This window comes from Exophiala oligosperma (genome assembly GCF_000835515.1).
Source record: "Exophiala oligosperma strain CBS 72588 unplaced genomic scaffold supercont1.13, whole genome shotgun sequence".
In the NCBI taxonomy this organism is placed as follows: domain Eukaryota; kingdom Fungi; phylum Ascomycota; class Eurotiomycetes; order Chaetothyriales; family Herpotrichiellaceae; genus Exophiala; species Exophiala oligosperma.
Window position 1 is genome coordinate 352,563 of NW_015622830.1, and position 20,001 is coordinate 372,563.

The 20,001-nt window shown below is 51.2% G+C and overlaps 7 protein-coding genes across 8 annotated transcripts; 3 read left to right on the forward strand and 4 right to left on the reverse strand.

Annotated features, from left to right (window-relative positions):
• The first annotated feature begins 181 nt into the window (after positions 1–181).
• Positions 182–2,993, forward strand: PV06_10479 (uncharacterized protein). Its single transcript, XM_016412035.1, has 2 exons — positions 182–1,768; positions 1,821–2,993. The coding sequence occupies exons 1-2, from the start codon at positions 632–634 to the stop codon at positions 2,478–2,480; spliced, it is 1,797 nt and encodes a 598-aa protein (XP_016257655.1). The 5' UTR covers positions 182–631; the 3' UTR covers positions 2,481–2,993.
• Positions 2,994–3,167: 174 nt separating this feature from the next.
• Positions 3,168–4,031, reverse strand: PV06_10480 (uncharacterized protein). Its single transcript, XM_016412036.1, has 3 exons — positions 3,908–4,031; positions 3,737–3,819; positions 3,168–3,609 (listed from the first exon to the last, which is right to left on the reverse strand). The coding sequence occupies exons 1-3, from the start codon at positions 3,948–3,950 to the stop codon at positions 3,325–3,327; spliced, it is 411 nt and encodes a 136-aa protein (XP_016257656.1). The 5' UTR covers positions 3,951–4,031; the 3' UTR covers positions 3,168–3,324.
• Positions 4,032–4,717: 686 nt separating this feature from the next.
• On the reverse strand, positions 4,718–6,272 carry PV06_10481 (uncharacterized protein; the record flags this gene model as incomplete). The annotated part of the gene is made up of 4 exons (XM_016412037.1): positions 4,718–5,701; positions 5,749–5,827; positions 5,877–6,098; positions 6,247–6,272. 4 exons carry the CDS (start codon positions 6,270–6,272, stop codon positions 4,730–4,732), a joined length of 1,299 nt encoding a protein of 432 aa, XP_016257657.1. The 3' UTR covers positions 4,718–4,729.
• Positions 6,273–7,294: 1,022 nt separating this feature from the next.
• On the forward strand, positions 7,295–9,970 carry PV06_10482 (uncharacterized protein). The gene has a single exon (XM_016412038.1). It carries the CDS (start codon positions 7,349–7,351, stop codon positions 8,948–8,950), a length of 1,602 nt encoding a protein of 533 aa, XP_016257658.1. The 5' UTR covers positions 7,295–7,348; the 3' UTR covers positions 8,951–9,970.
• A 43-nt stretch (positions 9,971–10,013) lies between these two features.
• Positions 10,014–14,341, reverse strand: PV06_10483 (uncharacterized protein). Its single transcript, XM_016412039.1, has one exon. It carries the CDS (start codon positions 14,015–14,017, stop codon positions 10,178–10,180), a length of 3,840 nt encoding a protein of 1,279 aa, XP_016257659.1. The 5' UTR covers positions 14,018–14,341; the 3' UTR covers positions 10,014–10,177.
• A 415-nt stretch (positions 14,342–14,756) lies between these two features.
• PV06_10484 (uncharacterized protein) lies at positions 14,757–16,198 on the forward strand. Its single transcript, XM_016412040.1, has 2 exons — positions 14,757–14,979; positions 15,034–16,198. The coding sequence occupies exons 1-2, from the start codon at positions 14,940–14,942 to the stop codon at positions 16,113–16,115; spliced, it is 1,122 nt and encodes a 373-aa protein (XP_016257660.1). The 5' UTR covers positions 14,757–14,939; the 3' UTR covers positions 16,116–16,198.
• On the reverse strand, positions 16,158–19,722 carry PV06_10485 (the record flags this gene model as incomplete). Of its 2 annotated transcripts, XM_016412041.1 has the most annotated exons (4): positions 16,158–18,338; positions 18,402–19,246; positions 19,320–19,556; positions 19,614–19,722. In XM_016412041.1, the coding sequence occupies 4 exons, from the start codon at positions 19,720–19,722 to the stop codon at positions 16,263–16,265; spliced, it is 3,267 nt and encodes a 1,088-aa protein (XP_016257661.1). In that variant the 3' UTR covers positions 16,158–16,262. The 2 variants fall into 2 exon arrangements, with proteins under 2 accessions (XP_016257661.1, XP_016257662.1); XM_016412042.1 differs by lacking the exons at positions 19,320–19,556; positions 19,614–19,722 and having other exon boundaries at positions 18,402–19,317.
• Between the last annotated feature and the right edge of the window lie 279 nt (positions 19,723–20,001).

The window sequence follows — 20,001 nt, forward strand, 5'->3', positions numbered from 1 at the left end:
TAGACAGGCATTTTTCTAGGCGGCAGGCGCAGGGAATTCTGATTGGAACAACTTTTAATAAGGCAGGCAGCCTTGTCAGGCTCCTACGGCTCGGGGACGAGGCTGAGTTATTAGCTACGATGCCGCCTAGAGATAGATATAAGAGTCTCCAGAGTTCATGTATGTCTGTATGTCCATATTTCAGGTATTCTGTATCTTTTCTCCTAGAGATTTGTCCAACACTTATCGCACTGTGGACTTCACTTTTGCCCTATCGAAATATGCCTCCGACAGTCTCTGAGTATGATCAAGTCATGAGAATGCCGCTCTTTACACCGAGGATGTGACTGCTCGACAAGTACTCCATACAGCCACCTTTTGCGCCCCTCTTCCCTGGACGCCAAGTGAGATGATGATCGAATTGGCTGCTTATTGAGCCTGAAAACTTCGACCGAACCGCATCCTGGGGCCGGCAATCAGTCCTTCCGTGCCTTTTTTCTGTGGATCGACATCGTCCCTCGAGGCGCATTATTTTCGCCCTTGCTGAGTTATCCACGGGTGCTTCGGCTTTAGGCGACGCCCCAATACCTCATCGATATCCCCCAGACGGATACAGTGATCTTTTTTCCAGCTCATCACGTAGGCCTTCTATATGCGACGCTGCGTCTGTCGGCCTCTGTCTGTCCGGCCAGCTCTTTTCTCTTCCTTACAGCCCTTGCGAACGGGCGCTCAACGAACCAGACTATATACACCTGGCCCTCAGCGCAATACTAAGTCTTCAACCTCTCAGCAAGCCTCTTGGTGTCAACGTAGGACCCCCCACAATCGCGAGCCTTCCACACGACCTCTTCTCGCCTCTGCCCCGTCTTCTTACCTGCTCCTCTTCGGCCTCATCTTCAGCGGTGGCATAGCTCTTGATTACTTTGTGCGCAATACTCAAAACTCGGCACGCGACCCTGGTAACGGTGACGTTCCACCTCGCCGTTTAGACAAGCCCGCCGGAGACGAATTCGACCCTTTCTACACAGATATGCCTATTCCCCCAGGGCATCACGGCAATCTGACGCCAGAACAAGAAACTAAACTGCGGGAGTTGTGGGCTGCAACGCTGAAAGTATTTGGAGTCGAGGAGCCCCACCAGCTCGCTGGTACAGATACACCTGGGACCGAACTAGAGCCAAGTGCGACAGAAGCAGATGGCAAAGACAAGAAGAAGAGTAAGAAACGACTTGGTGTCTTCAAGAGACATGGTGACAAGAAAGACTCGAGCAACGGTTCAGCGACACCGAACAGAGATCACGCCGATGACGACAAGTACGGCCAGGTGAAAGATTTCCACGAGATCCTGGCCACTCAAGATCCCGAACTATTACGCGCGACCTTTTGGAGCATGGTAAAAGCAGACCATCCGGACGCCCTGTTGTTACGGTTTCTCCGGGCGAGAAAATGGGATGTCGATAAGGCTTTGGTGATGTTGATTTCTACAATGCGATGGAGAAGTCAGGAACAGCATGTCGATGATGATGTGGTGTTGCGTGGGGAGGGAGGAGCCCTCGAGGACTCATCGTCTAGCGATCCCGCCGTCAAACGGGAGGGCGTTGATTTTCTCACTCAGCTACGGTTGGGGAAGAGCTTTCTTCACGGAACAGACAAAGAAGGTCGACCAATATGTTTTGTTCGCGTTAGGCTGCATAGAGGTGGAGAGCAAACTGAAAGAGCTTTAGAACGATATACGGTTTATGTGATTGAAACTGCTAGACTGGCTTTACGACCGCCGGTGGAAACTGCTGTAAGTGTCGCTCTTCATTGCTCGGGGTTGGAATGTGCTTACTCTTTCTCAGTGCATTCTTTTCGATATGAGCAATTTCACCATGGCGAATATGGATTATACCCCGGTTAAGTTCATGATCAAGATTTTCGAGGCAAACTACCCCGAGTCACTTGGGGCGGTACTGGTACACAAGGCACCTTGGCTATTTCAGGGGATTTGGAAAATAATACGAGGATGGCTTGATCCGGTAGTAGCGGGGAAAGTCCATTTTACTTCTGATGTGTCGGATCTAGAAAAGTTCATTCCCAAGTCTCGGATCATCAAGGAGCTCGACGGAGATGAGGATTGGGAATACAAGTACGTGGAGCCAGTCCCTGGCGAGAATGACGCGATGAAAGAAGAAGCTCCCCGGAAAGAATTACAAGAGAAAAGGGAGGTCGAAGTTCAGGAGTACCAGAAGAAAACATTTGACTGGATCGCCAGTGGTGCAAGTGGCGATTCTGATAAAATCAAGCAAGAGAGGGATGTGCTGGCGAAGAAATTGAACGAGAACTATTGGCAACTGGACAAGTATGTTCGCGCCAGGACCTATTATGACCGTACGGGAATGATCTCCCCCGATGGCCAGATCAACTTTTATCCGCCGCCACCTGGAAAAGGCGAGAATCAAAACCTGGCCCCAACCTCAGAGGCACCTGCAATCGAAACCAACGAAGACGATGTGGACTGAAGATAGGTATGTCCACCTGTCTCTCGGCCTGTTTCGTACTGTTTGCGGTATGTGCCGCAGTGTCAATATTACAGGGATCAAAGAGGGACTTTCGAGAGACTCGAACAAGACCTCCAGATATCATCCCGAGGACATCAAGACGCCGCTTGTGGGTGTTTATCTCGGCACTCCGGACCACAGCCAAGGAACAGACATCTCTGCCACATCTCACATATATGAGCCCGGCTGCACCTTATTCTCTAACCTCGATGTGCCTGCAGTGATCTGCAAGACAAATAGGATGGCTGCTTTGGGGCATTCCATCTCCCATATAATTCTTTTTGGAGAAGCATGTCAATATGATGTGGAATAGTGCAGTCAAGATTCCACATATCAAAGAAACAGAGAATGAATATCGCTGTAGATGTCTGAGATGAAACCCTCATGGCCAACCATGAGCTTATATCATGTCAACCATCAAGAGCTTCGATCTGGCTCGTACGTCTCCCTCCTAGTTCCACATGTGTAGACCGGACCCCCGTATTCATGTTGTGATTTCACCTGTCGGGCTGCTACTAGGCCGTACGCAGTCACAAGGGCTGAACGATCCGAAAGCCTCGGTGCTATTCTGTGTGGATTAGATAGATCGTAACCAAGTCCCTTTCTTCTCCTGGGAATCTCCTGACAGTGCACAAGTTGTTACGGGAACAAGGTTGGGTTGTGCAAATGATTGTATATATGCATGGCAAGAGTCTATCTTTTTCTTGATGGCCACGGTATGTACAGTATCACTGATCAAGTAGGTACCTGATCATCATGACTTTGTCGCCGTTGTTCTTCTTGTCACTGCTTCTGTTCTTTTTTTTTACATCTTCGCCTTGAGATCGGCGTGCAGCTTCTTCAACGCCTCCATGTCCGTGGCCGTGGCCGGCCAACCGATCCCCAGACCCTCGGTCTCGTTGGGTTTGGGGATCATATGGAAATGGACGTGGTCGACCTCTTGGTGAGCCAACCGGCCGTTGTTTTGTAAGACGTTGTAGTTTTCGGCCCCGCTGGCGACCGCCAACTTCTTCACCACGGGGAGGAGTTCGGTGAGGGAGTCGTCCGGGATGTCGACCAATTTCGCGCCGTGGTGCTTAGGGATGACGAGCTGGAGGGAAATTGCTGTCAGTATGCCAGTTCACCCAGGATGTTACTTCTGTGTTTGTTTTCTCTTTTTTTTATTTGGCGCCCACACAGGGCCCTCGAGAGGAGCATAGGGTAGGTAGGCTTCATACAGCATGTCCCTTGCTCAGTGGTTGAATGTCCAAAAATGCCAGGACCTTGTCTGATTCGAAGAGTTTGAACGAAGGGATGTCACCTGTTGTTTACCAGACAATAACGGCGGTTAGTCTTGTTACAGAAAGATATTGGAGCGTCGTTTCCTTCGATGGACCGCGTATACATACCCTTGACAATCTTGCAAAAAATACAAGCGGCCATTTTGCTCATTTGGGGAAGAGGCAGAAGTCGTACGATGTGCGGAAGAATGTGAGCGTAGCAAAAGTCAACACTGTATGAGTGCGAGCTCCGTATCTTGTGGAGGTAAGGAAAGTAACGAGGGTCTTGGTTGATCAGCCCAAGAGCAATGACGAATGCGGGGGGGGGGATGGTTCAGACTGTGGAGAATTTGTTCATCACGTGTCCGAGGAAAAAATTCCAGAATATATTTTAATACCACTCAAAAAGTGAGTTGGAGCGGGACGAGCTATTGCAGAATCCATTTCTTGCCTTTTACCAGAGATGGCCGTGGCTACGCCCAACATGCTCCATTTATCAATCTTTGGACATCATATTTCGCAAATGCTCGACTGCGAGCAATTGTTTTTTTTTCTTTTTGCTTTTTCACCCTTGTTCAAGGAGGCACTGGGAGGCGATGGTTAGAGTGTGATCTGGGTTCGAACTGCAAGGCCGCCAGATTTTTTGATCTTTTTTTAGCAAATAAAAACAAATACAAAATCCACGCTCAACCGTTGGGCATCAATCAAATCGTATTCTAAGTGACCCAGAACTACTTTTTAGTCTATGCATGTTGAATGAGTGCTAAAGGACAAATCCATGACTACAATGACGAACTACTAGAATGATTTCATGGAAATACGCTGCATTGACTCTACTCTAGGATGCCTAGGTACGCCTTTTGATCGTGTTGATCGTCCATATCACTTCTGCGACTGTCGCCAGAAGGACGTCAACTGCTAGGTTGCTTCGAGCCAGCCCTTTGCTGAGTCTCACGCAGGGCCATTGGGTGTAGGATCAATACGTTTGACCACTCCGAACCGTCTTCGGCCAACGTCGAAGATGGCGTAGACGTTTTGAAAAAAAGGAATTCCAAATATGTCAAAGGATGAACTGATCCGAGACTGGATCGCCCCTACAGTCATGTTTGCTTGTCCGCTCGGGGCAAAAGCAAATTGTTCCTTGTTGATGGCCACTTGAAAATCTCCCACAGCAACCGATAAATTCGGCAACAGATCGGTTGGGATTTGCGTTGGGAAAATCCATTGACCATCCGTTTCTGAGAGGACAGCGCCTGGAATTTGCCCGTAGAACGCTCTGCAGACCTCTTCCTTGACAAACATCAGTGTAGTCCCGGTGTCCACGAGAGCTTCGTTATGTGGCAGATCCAATTCCTGGCCGTTGATGACAACAGACGGCGAGCTGATCATCCAACGTCCCACAGTATCGTTGACACTCGTGTACCGAGGTTCTTGTCCCGGTGGCACAAGAGCTTGATTGATGCCACCGAACGTGTAGAAAGATCTACCCTGGTCAGGATCCTTCGCGTCCTTGTATGATCCCAGGTAGGCTGTGAAGAGTTGTTGTTTCGCCGGAATAGCTTGTTGAAGCGCCATGTTCTCGACGGGGGTCAAGACTGGATGGGGTTTGACTTTGTTGAGATTGGTAAACGAGAGACCCAAGAACCCGTTCATCGTCGTCAAAGTCTTGAATGAAGAGGCCAATGCAGTTGCCAGTTCGACCGCCTGATTTTCTATTGCAATGTTTCCAACTCTGAGAGTGTCTGTTCCAACTATTCCATTGACCCAAGAAGAGTCGCCGTACGAGACGAAGAAAAAACTTCCCGACATATTTCGAAAGGTGGACGAGAGTGTAGGATTGAAGACCGTCGCGTTGTAATTCTTCCCGAGTCCAAGAATAGTGATCGACCATACCCACGTGTCTGCAGAGCCGGTGTCGAAGTTCTATCTTGTCAGCTTACAGGTCGGGTATCCAGATAACTCTGACTCACCATTGAAAGAGCCTGTGGTGGAGTGCCGATGAGTACTGGACAAGTATAAAACAAGTCGTTGATGTAGTCGTCTGCGAGCCTGTACCAGGAGAGTTAGCAAGGTATGGGGTCTTTGGCGGCAACCTTACACTGCGGTAGACGATCCATTCTTCTGTCGCTTGAGGAGGACGTTGTTTTCATTCCGATGGTACGGGCCAGCCAAAGGTATGATGCCATATCTGTGGTAGGCGTGCAGGAGTGCTTTGGTGGCATTGGCACGGTAGTTTGGATTGTGATAAGCAGGGATCAGCTCAACACCGCGGCTTTCGACGGGGAATGGCAGAATCAGTAACGAGAATAGTAGCGAGAAGCTAAGTAGAGAATTGAATAGTCAGCCTATTGTATAGCAAAAGCCCGTGAAGATAGTTCTAAGGACGAGATCATGAAAGTCTTGGATATCTCTGTCAACTGGGCGAGAACCGGTGAGAGATGAGAGCGAGAAAGTCGCGCGCAACTCACAGGAGCAATATCGCCAGGGGATTCATCTTGTAAAGGATGCAGGGCATTCCGCCGAAGCTTTCCAAACGCTCTCTGATCGTACCGAAAGCAACGAGATTAAATTCTTTTCAATTGTACAAGCGGAAGAAGTGGCGAACAAGTCGAGAATGGTCTGGTTGGCAGGGGGAGCAATACCCAGGTCGCCTTGTTTTCAAATACTTCACTTCAAAGTGACATAGCAGTGATACGGAGTATATCAGTGTGGCTATATCAACTTCACTGTACCGTGAACTTGGAGCGACCGCAAAACTGTAACCACATTGTCCTAATCGCTTTGAAAACCCGCCCTAAGCATATGAACATGATTGAGGACAGCTGCGATGCTCAAGGGTCGAGAGCATTGATCCCGCTAACAGCGGCAGATCCATTCTCAACGACTTTGCTATATGGTAAGATAACAAGGAAGACTCTCCATCGTAGGTATGTGGGCTTGTCCACTTGAAGATACCTTCGAAGGTACTTCGTGGACTCTTATTCGGGGATAAATCTCGATGGTAATTGTCGTGTTTCAGCGGAGCTATGCTCAGGGTTAAGTTTGCAGCAAGAACATGCCTGTGTCTCGTAAGTGTACCCCAGTTCGGTCTTTGTGAGCATACATGACTTGTTCCAACAACTTGCCATTGGTGATGAAGATCCAGACCTCAATAGAGCACACTTAAATGAAAGTTATAGTTCTTTTTGCAAGACATCTGAGGTTCATTTTCGTGAAGATGACCATGCAGTTGTCTGTAAGGTGACTGTAAGGGAGCTGCTGCGCTCCAACACTGGACAGAAAAGACCTTGTCCAGACAAGGTAGACTTAGCACAGAAGCCATTCCTGCAAGTTGGGCAGCCTGAGAGAAGGCCGCTTTTTGCCAAAACGAAAAGGCATGAAGGTGGCACGTAGTACAGGAAAAGACGCGACGTCGCGATGTTGATGGCGAGGTGTGGATGCTTGGTCCACCGTAGCCACAGATAAGATAAGATCCATCCAAAAAATTTCCCTGCGTTTGCACAACATCCTCGCGCAAAAAAAACGCTCTCCATCTCAACCAAGTGGTTTTGAGCCACCTGTTAATTCACAATGGCTGCTGATGTGCAGCCGATCGCCCAGGTCAAACTGCCTTCGCGGCCGTCATCTCTCACACCAGAACAGAAATACTGGCGGTCTTTCAAGTCGCCGCTGAACATTCCCTCCCCAACCAAGCATGCGATCACACACGTCTCGCAGCCAGAACCACACGCCTCTGCCCAATCCTCCCCAGACTTCTTCGCTGTGACAACCGGTGCTAGGATTCAACTCTATTCTCTAAAGACCCGGAAACTCCTCAAGACCATTACCCGCTTCGATGATACAGCTTACAGCGGCGAGGCCAGATACGATGGGCGTGTCCTTGCAGCAGCAGACGAGACGGGTACAATTCAAGTGTTCGATGTGAATTCGAGAGCGATTTTAAAAACATGGAAGGAGCAGAAACAGGCAGTCCACAATGTGAGATGGAGTCCAAGGGAGAGTACGTCGCTCATGAGTTGCGGCGACGACAGGACTGTGAGACTATGGGACCTTCCCAGTGAGAGCAGTGTGGGAGTCTTCCGCGGCCACCAGGACTACGTACGGAGCGGCTCGTTCTTGCCCGGCCAATCTGGCAACCTGATTGTTTCTGGGAGTTATGATCAAACCGTGCGACTCTGGGATCCGCGTACCCCCGACGGAGCTGTCATGAGTTTCAAGCACATCGCTCCTGTTGAAGATGTCCTCTGCATGCCAACAGGGACCACGCTTCTCGCTTCCGCCGACAATCAGATTGCGGTGTTGGATATCGTTGCAGGCAAACCATTGCACATGATCAGGAATCACCAAAAGACAGTTACGTGCTTGCGATTGGCATCGAACAATACGAGACTCGTCACTGGAGGTCTCGATGGACATATGAAAGTATTCGAGACCACCGGCTGGAATGTCGTCGCCGGTTCTAAATATCCTTCACCGATTCTCTCTTTGGAGGTTGTTTCATCTGGTACTCCACGTGAAGACAAGCATGTCGTAGTGGGCATGTCTACGGGCCAATTAAGCATCAAGACTCGACTTTCTGGGGAGCAGAAGGTGAAGGAGCGGGAGAGACAGAAACAAATGGAAGCGTTGTTGGCTGGCAAAATTGACGAATACGATAGAAAGCAAGCCAAGAAGCGCCCCAGAGGATTGGAGAGGCGGCTGCGAGGTCGGGATTACACCGGCGAGGATGCTGATATCATCGTCGAGGGCAACGTTCGCAGCAGGCCGAAGAAAATCGCCGCCTGGGAGCGAGAATTGCACAAAGGCAGATACAACAGCGCTCTAGACCTTGCTGTGTCGGCCGGCGACAAAATCACCGTTGTCACAGCTCTCAACACCCTTCGCTATCGATCTGCACTGCGCGCTGCTCTCGAAGGCCGCGATGAGACACAGCTCCAGCCTATCATGAGCTGGGTTTCGAAAAACATGTCGAATTCGACCTTTGTCCCACTTTGCGTCGAGGTTTCCATGACCATTATGGATTTGTATTCCAAACACCTAGCTGAAAGCGAAGCTCTTACTCGACAAGTCAACAAATTGCGGGAAAAGGTGCAAGATGAGGTCAACCGAGCGAAGCTGGCGGGAATGACAAGGGGAATGCTGGAACTTTTGACCCCGGTGACCGTGAGTTAGGGTTGTGCGTGTGTTTGGGATTGTCTATTCTTGCTCAGGGTCATCCTTTTCTCTCCTGCAAGGACTCTTTGCGACCCAAAAAGACGCTTTGTTGTGTACACTCACATATCGGGATATGTGCTCCCTCTGTCTCGCCATCTCATCCAGGATCTCCGCTGAAAGGGTGACCTGTTTTGACTTGGACCCACGCTGATATCCTGTCTTGGAATCGCCATCTCGACTACGTGGGAACCCGGAGACTTGCCCCCAAATTACGTCGTTTCAAGCAGCAACTGACTGTACAAAGTATGGGTGTCGGCCAACCGGGTCTCGAAGACGAATTTTTGGGTTGAACCAATGTGGATAACTACAAACACAAACGGCTGGCTGATCCGCTGTAGCCTCAGAACGTAATGGGATGAATGAGACACCAGGGAGACTTGGTGGCTCGACGACCCGAAGCATCCAGTGAGCGGATCTTGGTATCGTCCAGATGGAAATCACTCTGCGGAAAGCGGAAACTATTACAGCCAGAGAGCACACACGCCATGTGTATGATGATCAAGATGATGTCCCGTGGCCCTGTTTCCGACGGAAAATTCTTCCCCCCTTCCTTGGGCGAAGAGGACGGCTCTCCCTCCAAATGGGAATGACCAGGCGACGAGCGCATGTCCAGTGGTCAGTTACGCAAGACACTTTTCTGCGCTCGACGCCCCTTTCGAAACCGATATCCTCCTATTCCCCCAGGACACGAAAGTTATGTCTCCGTGGAAGTTGCACGTTGACACGACACGCGCCTAGAACCCCCCAAGATCCGACAACACACGGAAGGCGAGGAGAGTACCATAATTTAGAAGTCGACGAGGCAGAAAATGGAATGCTGTTGGTTGAGCGCCGGGGTCCAAAGGCAGTTTTGGGAGGTTGGACTACCACTGTACATAATGCCCGTCGTCATTACGGAATTGACGGACAAAATGAAAAAGCCAGAGTGATCTTCAAATATTTTCGAAACGTCCGTCACATCGGCATGTAAACGTCGCCCGATCGAGTTCGTGGTTTCGTAGAAGTAATACCATTTTCGAGACTGTTTGATGAGAATCGTACGAGTATTATATTTTGATCTAATCTTACACACGTCGAGATGGCGTTTTGAACATTACCATAATACAGACTCGGAGTGTCAATTGTTTTGATCAAACCACCAAGAATCAAACATATACATAGAAGAGCCACGACCACCGGGATCCCTCATTCCTTTTTCAGCATGTTCCGGAAATCGTCGTTCGTCCTCTTTCCATTCTGTAGCGCTGTGTCTGTCGCCATTCGGCTCTTCTGGTCAATCTGGGCCAGAAAGGCAGATCTCTGGCCTAGATGTCCACCTTTTCGGCCACCAGGCTGCTGCGGACGCCGGACAGGGCCTTGCACTGAAGGGTTTGTAGACCGACCTGCGGCAGGTCGCTTCGCGAACTGTTCCTCCTTGTGCTCAGCTTTCTGTCGGAGCATTTCACCCTCGGTTGTGACCCGGATTCGTCGGCCAGGATCAATCTCATGCCCGTCTAGCTCCATCATTGCCCGGCCTGCGTCGGCTATCCCCTCAAATTCGATCAGAGCACCCTGGTGGTTCGTCTTGAGAACAACCTTGCGCACTGGACCACATTTTTCAGCCATGGCTTTTATTCGACTCTCATTTACAGTGTCAGGCACATCGGCAATAGCAACCGTCCGCTGTTTTCGATCTTCAATGGGAGAACTTTTCTTTTTGGCGGAGGCGTTGGCTCCGTCTTCACCGTTGATCTGTACCGACGGCGACTTTGAAAAGCGTGAACCTTGTTTGGTAGTACGGCCTTTCTCTTCGACCTGTGAAACGGTGATCTTTCTCCCCATGAATTCATGCTCGTGCATAGCAAGTGCAGCTCGCGCTTGGTCTGCAGTCGCAAAAGTAAGAAATGCGATGCCACGAATTCGATTTCGCGCATTTAGATCTTGAGGCACTCGGATGTTTTCCAGCGTTCCGAATTGCGAGAAGAATTTTTCGACCTCATCCGCTTTGGCTTTGAACGGCAGTTGTCCGACGAATATCTTCCTCCCGTCGTCATTCGTCTCAGTTCTTGCATGTCGAGCTGCCGGGTTTGAGACCTTGACTACAATCTGCAAGCCATCAACTTCCTTGCCATCCAGTTCGGTTGCGGCACGTGCTTCACTTGGAAGCTTGAACTCGACATAACAGAATCTACGTCGCTTGTTTTTCTGCAAGGACGGAAAGCGCACACTGATGATCTCGCCGTACGGTCGCAATAGGTTTCGGATGAAGGCGTCATCAGCTGTGGCGGGATAATTGGTGATGTATAGGGTCGATCCAGTGTTCAGCACCACCGAGAGTTCGGCTCCCTCAAATTCTCGACCGTCTCTGGACAGAGCGAACGCCGCGGCGTCTGCATCCTCGAACTCTACAACAGCGCTGTTCTCCTCTGCCAAATATTTCACGTGCTTGACGACGCCACAGCTGTCGAAGAACTGTCGGATTTTGTTTTCGTGGACATTGCCCGGCAGATTGCGTACCAAAATACTGGAATGCTCGCGATCACGTTTAAGCAGCTCATCTTGCCCGAGAGTGTCTTCAACAGACTGCTGCATCTCATCCGCGGTTGTATTTCGTTTCTTGTTATCAGTCTCTTGGATATCATCTTCCCGTTTCCGTTTACCAATGTGGAGACCATTCGCAACGTCCTCAGTACGGCTGGATGCTTGTTGTTCAGCCTTTTGTGATGAGAGTGCAATGTTTTCTGCTTGTAAGGCCTCCAAGCGCTTCCTCTCGACGACATCTTTCTGTACCTTACGTGCAAGACCCAGTGCATGTTGCAGCTCGTCCGCATCTTCACAATCCTCGCAATGGTCCAAGAGTGCATCTACAAGGTGTTCGGGTTCGTCCAACCCCGGGTACTGAAGTCCTTGTTTTAGAACTCCGACGGCGAATGGAGCCGACCAAAGTGTCGAAAGGCGCTCCCCACCACCATGCTGTATGAACGCCATCTGCACACTTTTCTGCAACTCAAACTCGTAGAAAGTTAGCCAGAATTTGTAGCACTTCCCGAAATCTGCTACGGCGTCATCGAACTGTGCTCGAGCATTGTCGAAACGGCCTTGCGACTTGAGATACTCGACATATTTCCTCTGTAACCTGAATGAAGAATCAAAATCGGGACTGGAGCCTTGTTTTGATGCAAGGCTTTGCACCGCCTCGATAGATGACCTGATACCCATTTCAGCGACATCTGCATCCTCTTCCGTCGCCTCCGGTCGCTTCGTGCGTCGGAGAAGATAGCCACACCAAGCATCATAGATAATTAGGGCTTGATCAACTCCTGCAGCGTCTAGGAGCCCAGTACTTGTGGCTTTGTGTTTGATCTTTTCAGTCTCATCAAAGTCCACTTCTGCAATTTCCGATGTCAGCAGATACTGCTTCCAAAGCGCTCCAGACCACGGGCAATGTTTCGTAGCTCGTCCAAGTAGCGGGAGTAGATCAGACCTTGACCTCTCCACTAGATAGTCAAAATGTGCTTCCCAAATAGTAACAACTGCTGGGAAACGAAGCACGGCTCTAGCGTAGAGGGCTGCAACCATGTCAAACTCCGTGTTTTCTACGACTTTGATGTGACGTTTGCCCTTGATGTTACGTCTCTTCGTGACCTTCTCCTGCTCGGTGCGCTCAAAGACAATGTATTGGTCGAAAGTCGAGTATTCTAGCGCCTGATCGGCATTGTCCTGAGCTTGCCGAAGCGCACTTTCAAAAGTATCTCGCTCCGCAAATATCTCCTTGGCCGTGGATGATTCCCTTAGTGTCGCGGACATGATGGTCTCGTACTCTGCGGGGAGATTGGCAGAGATAAAGGAAGAGAATGACTGGAAGGTTTGCTCCCACATGGCGTGGGGAACGCGAAGTCGGGCCTGGAATAAGTCGAGAGCGCTTGCAGTATCAGCTGGCGACAGCTTTTGACCAACATCTCCGAATCTCACAATCATGTATTTATCCCAGACCTCATGACTCTGAGCCATGTCGTGTTTTGTGGAATGGATCGCCTTGTCCCAGATATCGAGGACAAGCTTCCAGTCGAAGACCTCGCGACCCACGAGTCGTTCAGCCTCACCATTTTCTCCCTCGATATCGGTAGGAGGATCAAGCGCCCATTTGTAGCAATGTAATACCCAATCACCATAGGTGATCCATAAACGGGCGCTGCCATGCTCTTCCTCAACTGCTCGGCGGCATTTGTCCACGACATTCACACGCTCTTCGGCGGTTTGAGCAAGGATGCTTTCGTCCTGAAGCCAGTCCAGCCATTGCTCTTCCCCAACTGCGAACAACTTGTCAAAGTTTTCTCGAGCCTGTCGCAACTCGGAGAGCAATTCATACGTTCGAGGATCTCTGCGAGCGTTGGGACTTGACGAGGGATAAATGTGATCGACAAAGCCTTGGTGTAGAATTTTGATGATTTCCTTGTGAGCCTCATACATTGATGGCATTTCTTGAATGTAGGCGACCAATTCCGCCAGTCTCTCTTGTGACTCTAGTGAAAGAGAAGTCTCGGAATAGTCGACCCGCAGGACTTGTTGAGGTGTCTCGACCATGGCGATATCGAACGAGGCGCGGGGGTTGGAGGTCGACCCAGCAGAGGTCAAACGAGGAAATAGGCCAGCGGATGATTTCTGGGAGTCAGAGGAATCGTGACTCGACAGGATTGGAGGAGTTGTTTTCGACGGGTGCGAGTGAGATCCCAGCTCGGCCAGAGTCTCGATGTTTTGCGACGATGAGGAGCGTGAGAAATGCCCAGAGAGTGTGGCAGCTGGAACAGGACTGATCAGAGGCGATGAGTGGGATGGCTGTTGCGAAGGACTTCTCACATGCGCGGGAATACTGGAGGGTGGAAGGATCGACCGTGACAAAGGTGAACTTGCGGCAAGTTGACTGCCTGTGCCAGTATGCGTCCGCTGGACATGCTTGAAGGGAGATTTCACCGATTCCGCACTTGTTGGAGTCAACGAATTTGAACGCGGTGTTTCTGACGGAGACAGCAGTGAATTGATGTCCATGTTTGTGCGCGAAGGGCTACCAAACGATCAGGCACCCAACTCAGACAGTGATTGTGTCTTCTTCAATACTTTCGAATGATTTATCTGTATCGTCTGTGATCGATATTGCGGCCATCGAGATGGACCTCAGTGTTGGCCCTCGCACATAAGAAACAGGCTGTGTTCAGGCGGCGCATACACAGCACAGCAAAGAGGAAGGGGAGGTTGAGCAGTCCACCAGAGGCCACAGCTGATTTGTGCGACGTTGGGTATAGCAGAAGCAGACCTAACACAAGGGCAGTCGATGTTCGAAGCCGAGCAGTTTGTATGTCAGAAGGCCAGACGCGGCCTGGATTTGACGAGACGCTTACAGGGTTCACAGTCTGGCGCAGGGAATTGTTAGCGAGCCTCGCATTACGCCTAATAACTTAAGATGCCTAGGCAGGTCTCTGTACGGAGTACCACCGGAAAATATCGACGTACGGGGCACCTAGAGGGACCTAGAGGGCCTAAAGGGACCTAGAGGGCCTAAAGGGACCTAGAGGGCCTAAAGGGACCTAGAGGGCCTAAAGGGACCTTAAGGGTCAATTCATAATAGGCTTTAGCCTCTGGTGCCACCCGCCCGGTGCCGCTAAAAGAAAGTTGATGGATGATTGCCCTTGTTATTCCGGGATACGAAGAAGAAGCTCGTATTAATTTTATTAGGGGACTTTCTTTATCCGCAGCGGTTGATTTGCTAAGCAAGTCTTTCTATCGCCAAGCCTGCGCTCTGCTCGGAATCAAAGTCTCACAGGTACGAGTACGAGTACCTCTGTCCATACTACGAGACAATACTTCAGCTATACCGCAGTCAAAGAAACCTCAGTTTGGACTGTCACAGCTTGAATTACGAAACTCTCTCTCTTCACTCAAACCAGCGCCCTGCTGGTGGCTTCCCATCGTTATGAAGCCCCAAAACACAGCTTTACGACAGCTCTTTCGAGGCAAGTCCCCCAATGCTTCGTCTAGCAATTTCAATACAACTGACACACTTGAAGCCCGCTCGTATCGCTTGCAGACAAACTCCTCCCATGACCTCTGTCCTCTAATGTCTGGTCTTTATCTTGGCTCTCAGCGAACTTTCCACTCCTCCACGTCACGCAGGGCGTCCACCACAACCACTGAGCACGCCGTCTCGACCCCTAAGTCGCAAAAGCCGGCAAAAGCACCATCTTCTACGACCATGACGACAAAGCAGCGGCTGGAAGTTGCCCGGAAACGAGCCGCGCAGAGACTCAAGGATGAACAGGCCGAACAGGAACGGAATTTCAAACTTGGTGGCCTCTCGTCGTCAAGCTTGTTCGGCGAAGATCTCGTCCAACGTAAAGAGTCCGGGGTACAAGAGGATGAATCATTGCTGCAACGTAATCCGGAGAATATGGCCCAGGTCCTCAACCCTCGTCCTACCGCCCGGTCGAGATGGCAACGGAAGATGGTGATCAGGGACCTGAGACGTCGGGGTCGACCCAACAAAGAGATGAGGATTGCACGGTCGGAACGCAATCATCTATCTCGGTCGCATTTCTTCAAGACGTCGATGAAGAAGCTGGCCCCGCTTGCTCGACAGATTGCAGGCAAATCCATCGACGAAGCCATCCTGCAAATGAGATTTTCCAAGAAAAAGGTGGCTCAGGAGGTGCGGCAACACCTGATCCAGGCCCGCGACGAAGCCGTCGTCATGAAGGGCATGGGTCTCGGGGCCGCTCAGGGCGGCAGCGAGGATGCGACGACGACGCCCGCCGGTCAAGATCCCAGCGAAACCCGGCCTCTTCCTCACCAAACGCCCGCCAAAGCTCTCAAGAAAGGTCACACCCCTGAACAGACCGATATTTATGTGGCACAGGCATGGACGAATCGAGGTCCGTATGGAAAGGAGCCTGAGTTCCGAGCACGAGGCCGTGTGTACATGTTGCGTCCTCCGCAGACCGGCATCAGCGTGCTCCTGAAGGAGGAGAAGACGCGGACCAGAGAAAATGCGGAAAAGGAAGCCAAGGCGTTGAGGAAGAGGATGGGAAAGAGTATGTGGGTTCACTTGCCCGATAGAAAGATTACTGCTCAACGACAACATGCTCTCTGGTAGAGAGGAGAGCATGCCATGGCAGTTCCGTATACTTTGGTATAGCTTGTATAAAATTACTCTAATCTATCTAGATTTGTACACTCTTCCTTCCTAGGTACGGATTGGTGCGCATACTAAAGCCCTGAAGCGGGGTGGGTATATTTGGTCTCAGTCAAAAACGTCGACGGCATATCTCTCACCTCGAAGTCCTTCCCACCACTCCAGACCTTTGTCCAAGGTGATTTCCTTGCCCTCCCGTTTCCGTGCCCCCTCGACCGCCATCCTGGCCGCGACCTGTCCCACACCTTTGCCGAGGGCGCTGCTCCCGCAGATGTAAGCCCTGGCGCCTTTGTCGAACAAGTCACTCACCACTTCCCTCTCGCGCCAGAGCCGGTCCTGGGCGTACTTGCAGCCGTCCGAACTTTCCGGGTCCCGACTGTAGGCGTAAAACACCTTGACGACACCCTTGTCGTGCCACTCGGCCAGTTGTTTTGCATGAAGTCGGTCTTGTTCGGGGTGTCGACAACCTATGATCAACACGGCTTCTCCAAAATTGTTGTTCTCACTTGCCGATGCACCATCACCACCGCCGTTATTACCACCACCACCACCAACACCTGTGGCCGTCGCCGCCGCCGCAAATCTAGCGGTACGTTCTTGTACGAAACCCATAAAAGGCGCGAGCCCCGTCCCGGCACATACCATGATGATGGGGGTCTTGGGGTCACGCGGTAAATGAAATGAAGCGTGTGATTTTTTGATCATGATCTGTACGGTCGACCCGGGTTGTAGGGACTTTAGATAATTGGTGGCCACACCGATGCGCGGGCCCGTGGTAGTGCCAGTGCCAGTGCCAGTGCCAGATCCAGAAGAATTCACCACCGAATACATGATGCTCGCCTCGGTCGGGTTGTTCAGGGGTGAGGAGGAGATGGAGTATTGTCGGATACGCATCGGGGTCAACATGGACAAGAAAACCGGGAACGACACTTTGAGAGTGGGATGTTTCTCGAGAATCTCCAGCACCGATAGCTGTCCCGTCGTGGCGGCGAGTTCCTCGGCCAGATTCTCATCGCTGGCACCGGTATACTTGACGAGCGTCGTGACGTTTTTTCGTGTCGCCACGCTATTGAGCTCGACGTAAGCACCCAAAACCGCCGTGACGGGCATGGCGACCTCGGTGGGGATGGTCGTATGTGACCCCTTTTGCAGCGTCATCATGGCGTCCCAGGGCAGCCCAAATCGTCGGAGGACCCTCGAGATGGTCGATACAGCGTTGACGGGCAACACGGCGAGGTAGTCGCCAGCCTCGTAGGTCAGGTTCGTGGGCAGTTTGAAGGTGGTGTTTCGTTTCTCTGGGGAATCGGCCGACGTCAGTCGTACATTCTCCACCACGAGGGCATCCATGACCTTATGGTGTAGATGTGACGCGCGAGTGGTGGTGCTGATTTCCATGTCGAGACCCTCCGCGACGTCTTCTGCAGGGTCAGCGTCCGCAGAGAGCGCAGGCCACAGGTTCTCGTCCTGCCAGACATCGAAATCATCAAAGATGGTCCCAAGCGCAACGTCGGACTCGCCGCGGCTGGCGATCCGCTGCGCGCCCCGGCGAGAAAGCTCGGTGTCGACGAGTTTGGGCACTTTCTGGTACGTCGTCACCCAGTCGTGATGGCCGCAGCCAAAGACGGCGAACTGGACGTCCTTGAGCTTCTCTTCGGAGGGCACATTCTGCAGCCATTCAACAAAGACGCCCGCGTTGTCGGGTGGGTTGCCCTCGTAGCTCGCAGTGATGACCACGACGGGCTGCTTGGTCGGTAACTGATCAACGGCCGCGTCAAGTGATTTGACGGTCGCGGAATACCCTCGATTTCCAGCACTGCCGGCGAGGCTCTGCGCGAGTCCTTCGCAGGTTCCAGAGTTGGAACCATACAGAACCAACATGGGCTTGCCCGCATCGGCCGATTTGACGGCTCCATGATGATTTTTTTGCACAGCAGCAGCATCGTTCGATTCTGCTGGAGCGGCGTACATCTTCTTCTCGAGCTTCAAAGGGTCAATGCCGTCCCGCAACGTCGCCCGGATGAAGAAGTTGTCGGGTTTGATGGTCAGGGTTTGCTTGATCTGGAGTTGATACGAAGGATCGTCGCCTCTCAGGTTGAAGTTTTGCAGAACAAGAGCAAGTGTCAAGATTGCTTCTTGCCAGGCAAACGGTCGGCCGATACATCCTCTGGCTCCATTTCCAAATGGCTATCCAACGAATATTAGCCCCCGACAGAAAACGTCCGTCTCTCAAACGAGCTTAAAACTTACCTTCCATGCATTCTTTGGTAGTTTTGCAAAGTTTTCTGCGTTCATTCTTTCGGGATCAAAGTCATTGCAGTCCGGACCAAAGACTTCGGGGTCCCTACCGATGCTGGGCAAAAGGGCCACTATCGACGCCTCGTGTGGGATATGATATTTACCACCAAGCACGGTAGGGCCCGCGACGGTGTCCAGCGCCCGGATTTGGAACGCCGGGGCCGTTGGCTGAAGTCGAAGAGTTTCTCTGAGGATGGCTTCGAGGTACGGTAGCTTTGACATGTGTTGAACCGACACCGGGCCTTTACCGACCACAGCATCGACCTCCGCCTGGGCTTTCCTCATGATGTCCGGATTCTTGACCAGGTAATAGGTGGCAAAGGAAAGCATTCCGGACGTGGTCTCGTGGCCCGCAATCAGGAACGTAATCATGTTGTTCACGACGCTTTCGTGCGTGAGGCGTTCGCCGGTCTTGGGATCTTTTCCGTACAGCATGGCATTCAAAAGGTCCTTTTTGTCGGTTGGATTAGATTTTCGGTACGCGATCACTTCTTCCGCGACGCTTTGCATGGTCGCTATGTCTTCTTCGAATTTCCGAGCTGCCGCTCTGTTGAACAAGGATTCTAGACGGGTGCGCGACGCCCGTCGACCACTTTCGAGAAGGAAGCCAACCATCGCGTTGACGAAAGGGTGCATCGTCTCGGAATAGAAGGAGTTGAATCGTTTTGACATGGCACAGAGAGCAATGGAATCCAAGGTTAGGCGAGTATAGTCGTCAGTCACGTTGATCTTCTCGTCGGATCCAACTCGTGCCCACTTTGCAACCAGTTGTGTCGCAATATCGTACATCTCATCGTCTACAAGGTCAGATCTTAGCTTGGGGTTTCGCTCTCTCTTTGCCGGTCTTCTCAGCCTTGAAGAGGATCTTACACATGTCATGGATGCCAATAGGTCCAAATGCCGGCACTAATGTTCGATGGGCAACTTCCCAGTTGTGTTCGCCATTGTAGGCAGTGAAGAGTCCATCTTTGACGCCGTGTCGCACTTCCTGGAGTCCTCCAGAAACCGCTTTGCAGAATCGACGTTCGTCACAAAGTTCGTCGAGCAAGGCCGCCGACGTGACGAAATATCGATCCCGTCCAACCAAGGATAATTTGAAAATAGGCCCTGTGGTTCAATGGTCTCAGCGCAATGTCGTTTTGTGAGGTAACCTGTCCAAAATACCGTATTTCTCTCCTAGATGGACAAGACTCTGCATGGAATTCTTTGGGTCCAAGTCCCAGACATTTCCGAGGATGGGCACCGTCGGCGGTTGTGGTATTGGATATGCCATGCTGAGTGAACGAGTAACGGGTAATGAATGGCAGGGGTTAATTAGTACGGAAGATCAAAGGAAAAGAAAATAGGTCCTGCCGAGTCAGCTCAACGCAACGTATATATGTTGTGGAAGTTTGGAAATGATTGACATCAGGCAACGTGAAATAAAAAGACATATGATGTTATGGCGATGGTCTCGGACGAAGTTCAAAACGCGTCAGGGCGGCGACGAGTCGCAAGTCCTACTGTAAGAAGGCAATCATGCGCCTTTTCCAAGAAACAATAACATCAGGCC

Coding starts and splice junctions, on each gene's coding strand:
- PV06_10483 (XM_016412039.1), bottom strand. CDS start 14,017: ATGGACATCAATTCACTGCTGTCTCCGTCAGAAACACCGCGTTCAAAT.
- PV06_10484 (XM_016412040.1), top strand. CDS start 14,940: ATGAAGCCCCAAAACACAGCTTTACGACAGCTCTTTCGAG. Junction 14,980..15,033: donor TTTACGACAGCTCTTTCGAG/GCAAGTCCCCCA, acceptor ACACACTTGAAG/CCCGCTCGTATCGCTTGCAG.
- PV06_10482 (XM_016412038.1), top strand. CDS start 7,349: ATGGCTGCTGATGTGCAGCCGATCGCCCAGGTCAAACTGCCTTCGCGG.
- PV06_10479 (XM_016412035.1), top strand. CDS start 632: ATGCGACGCTGCGTCTGTCGGCCTCTGTCTGTCCGGCCAGCTCTTTTC. Junction 1,769..1,820: donor GACCGCCGGTGGAAACTGCT/GTAAGTGTCGCT, acceptor ACTCTTTCTCAG/TGCATTCTTTTCGATATGAG.
- PV06_10480 (XM_016412036.1), bottom strand. CDS start 3,950: ATGAGCAAAATGGCCGCTTGTATTTTTTGCAAGATTGTCAAGG. Junction 3,820..3,907: donor TTTTTGCAAGATTGTCAAGG/GTATGTATACGC, acceptor GGTAAACAACAG/GTGACATCCCTTCGTTCAAA. Junction 3,610..3,736: donor CACTGAGCAAGGGACATGCT/GTATGAAGCCTA, acceptor ATTTCCCTCCAG/CTCGTCATCCCTAAGCACCA.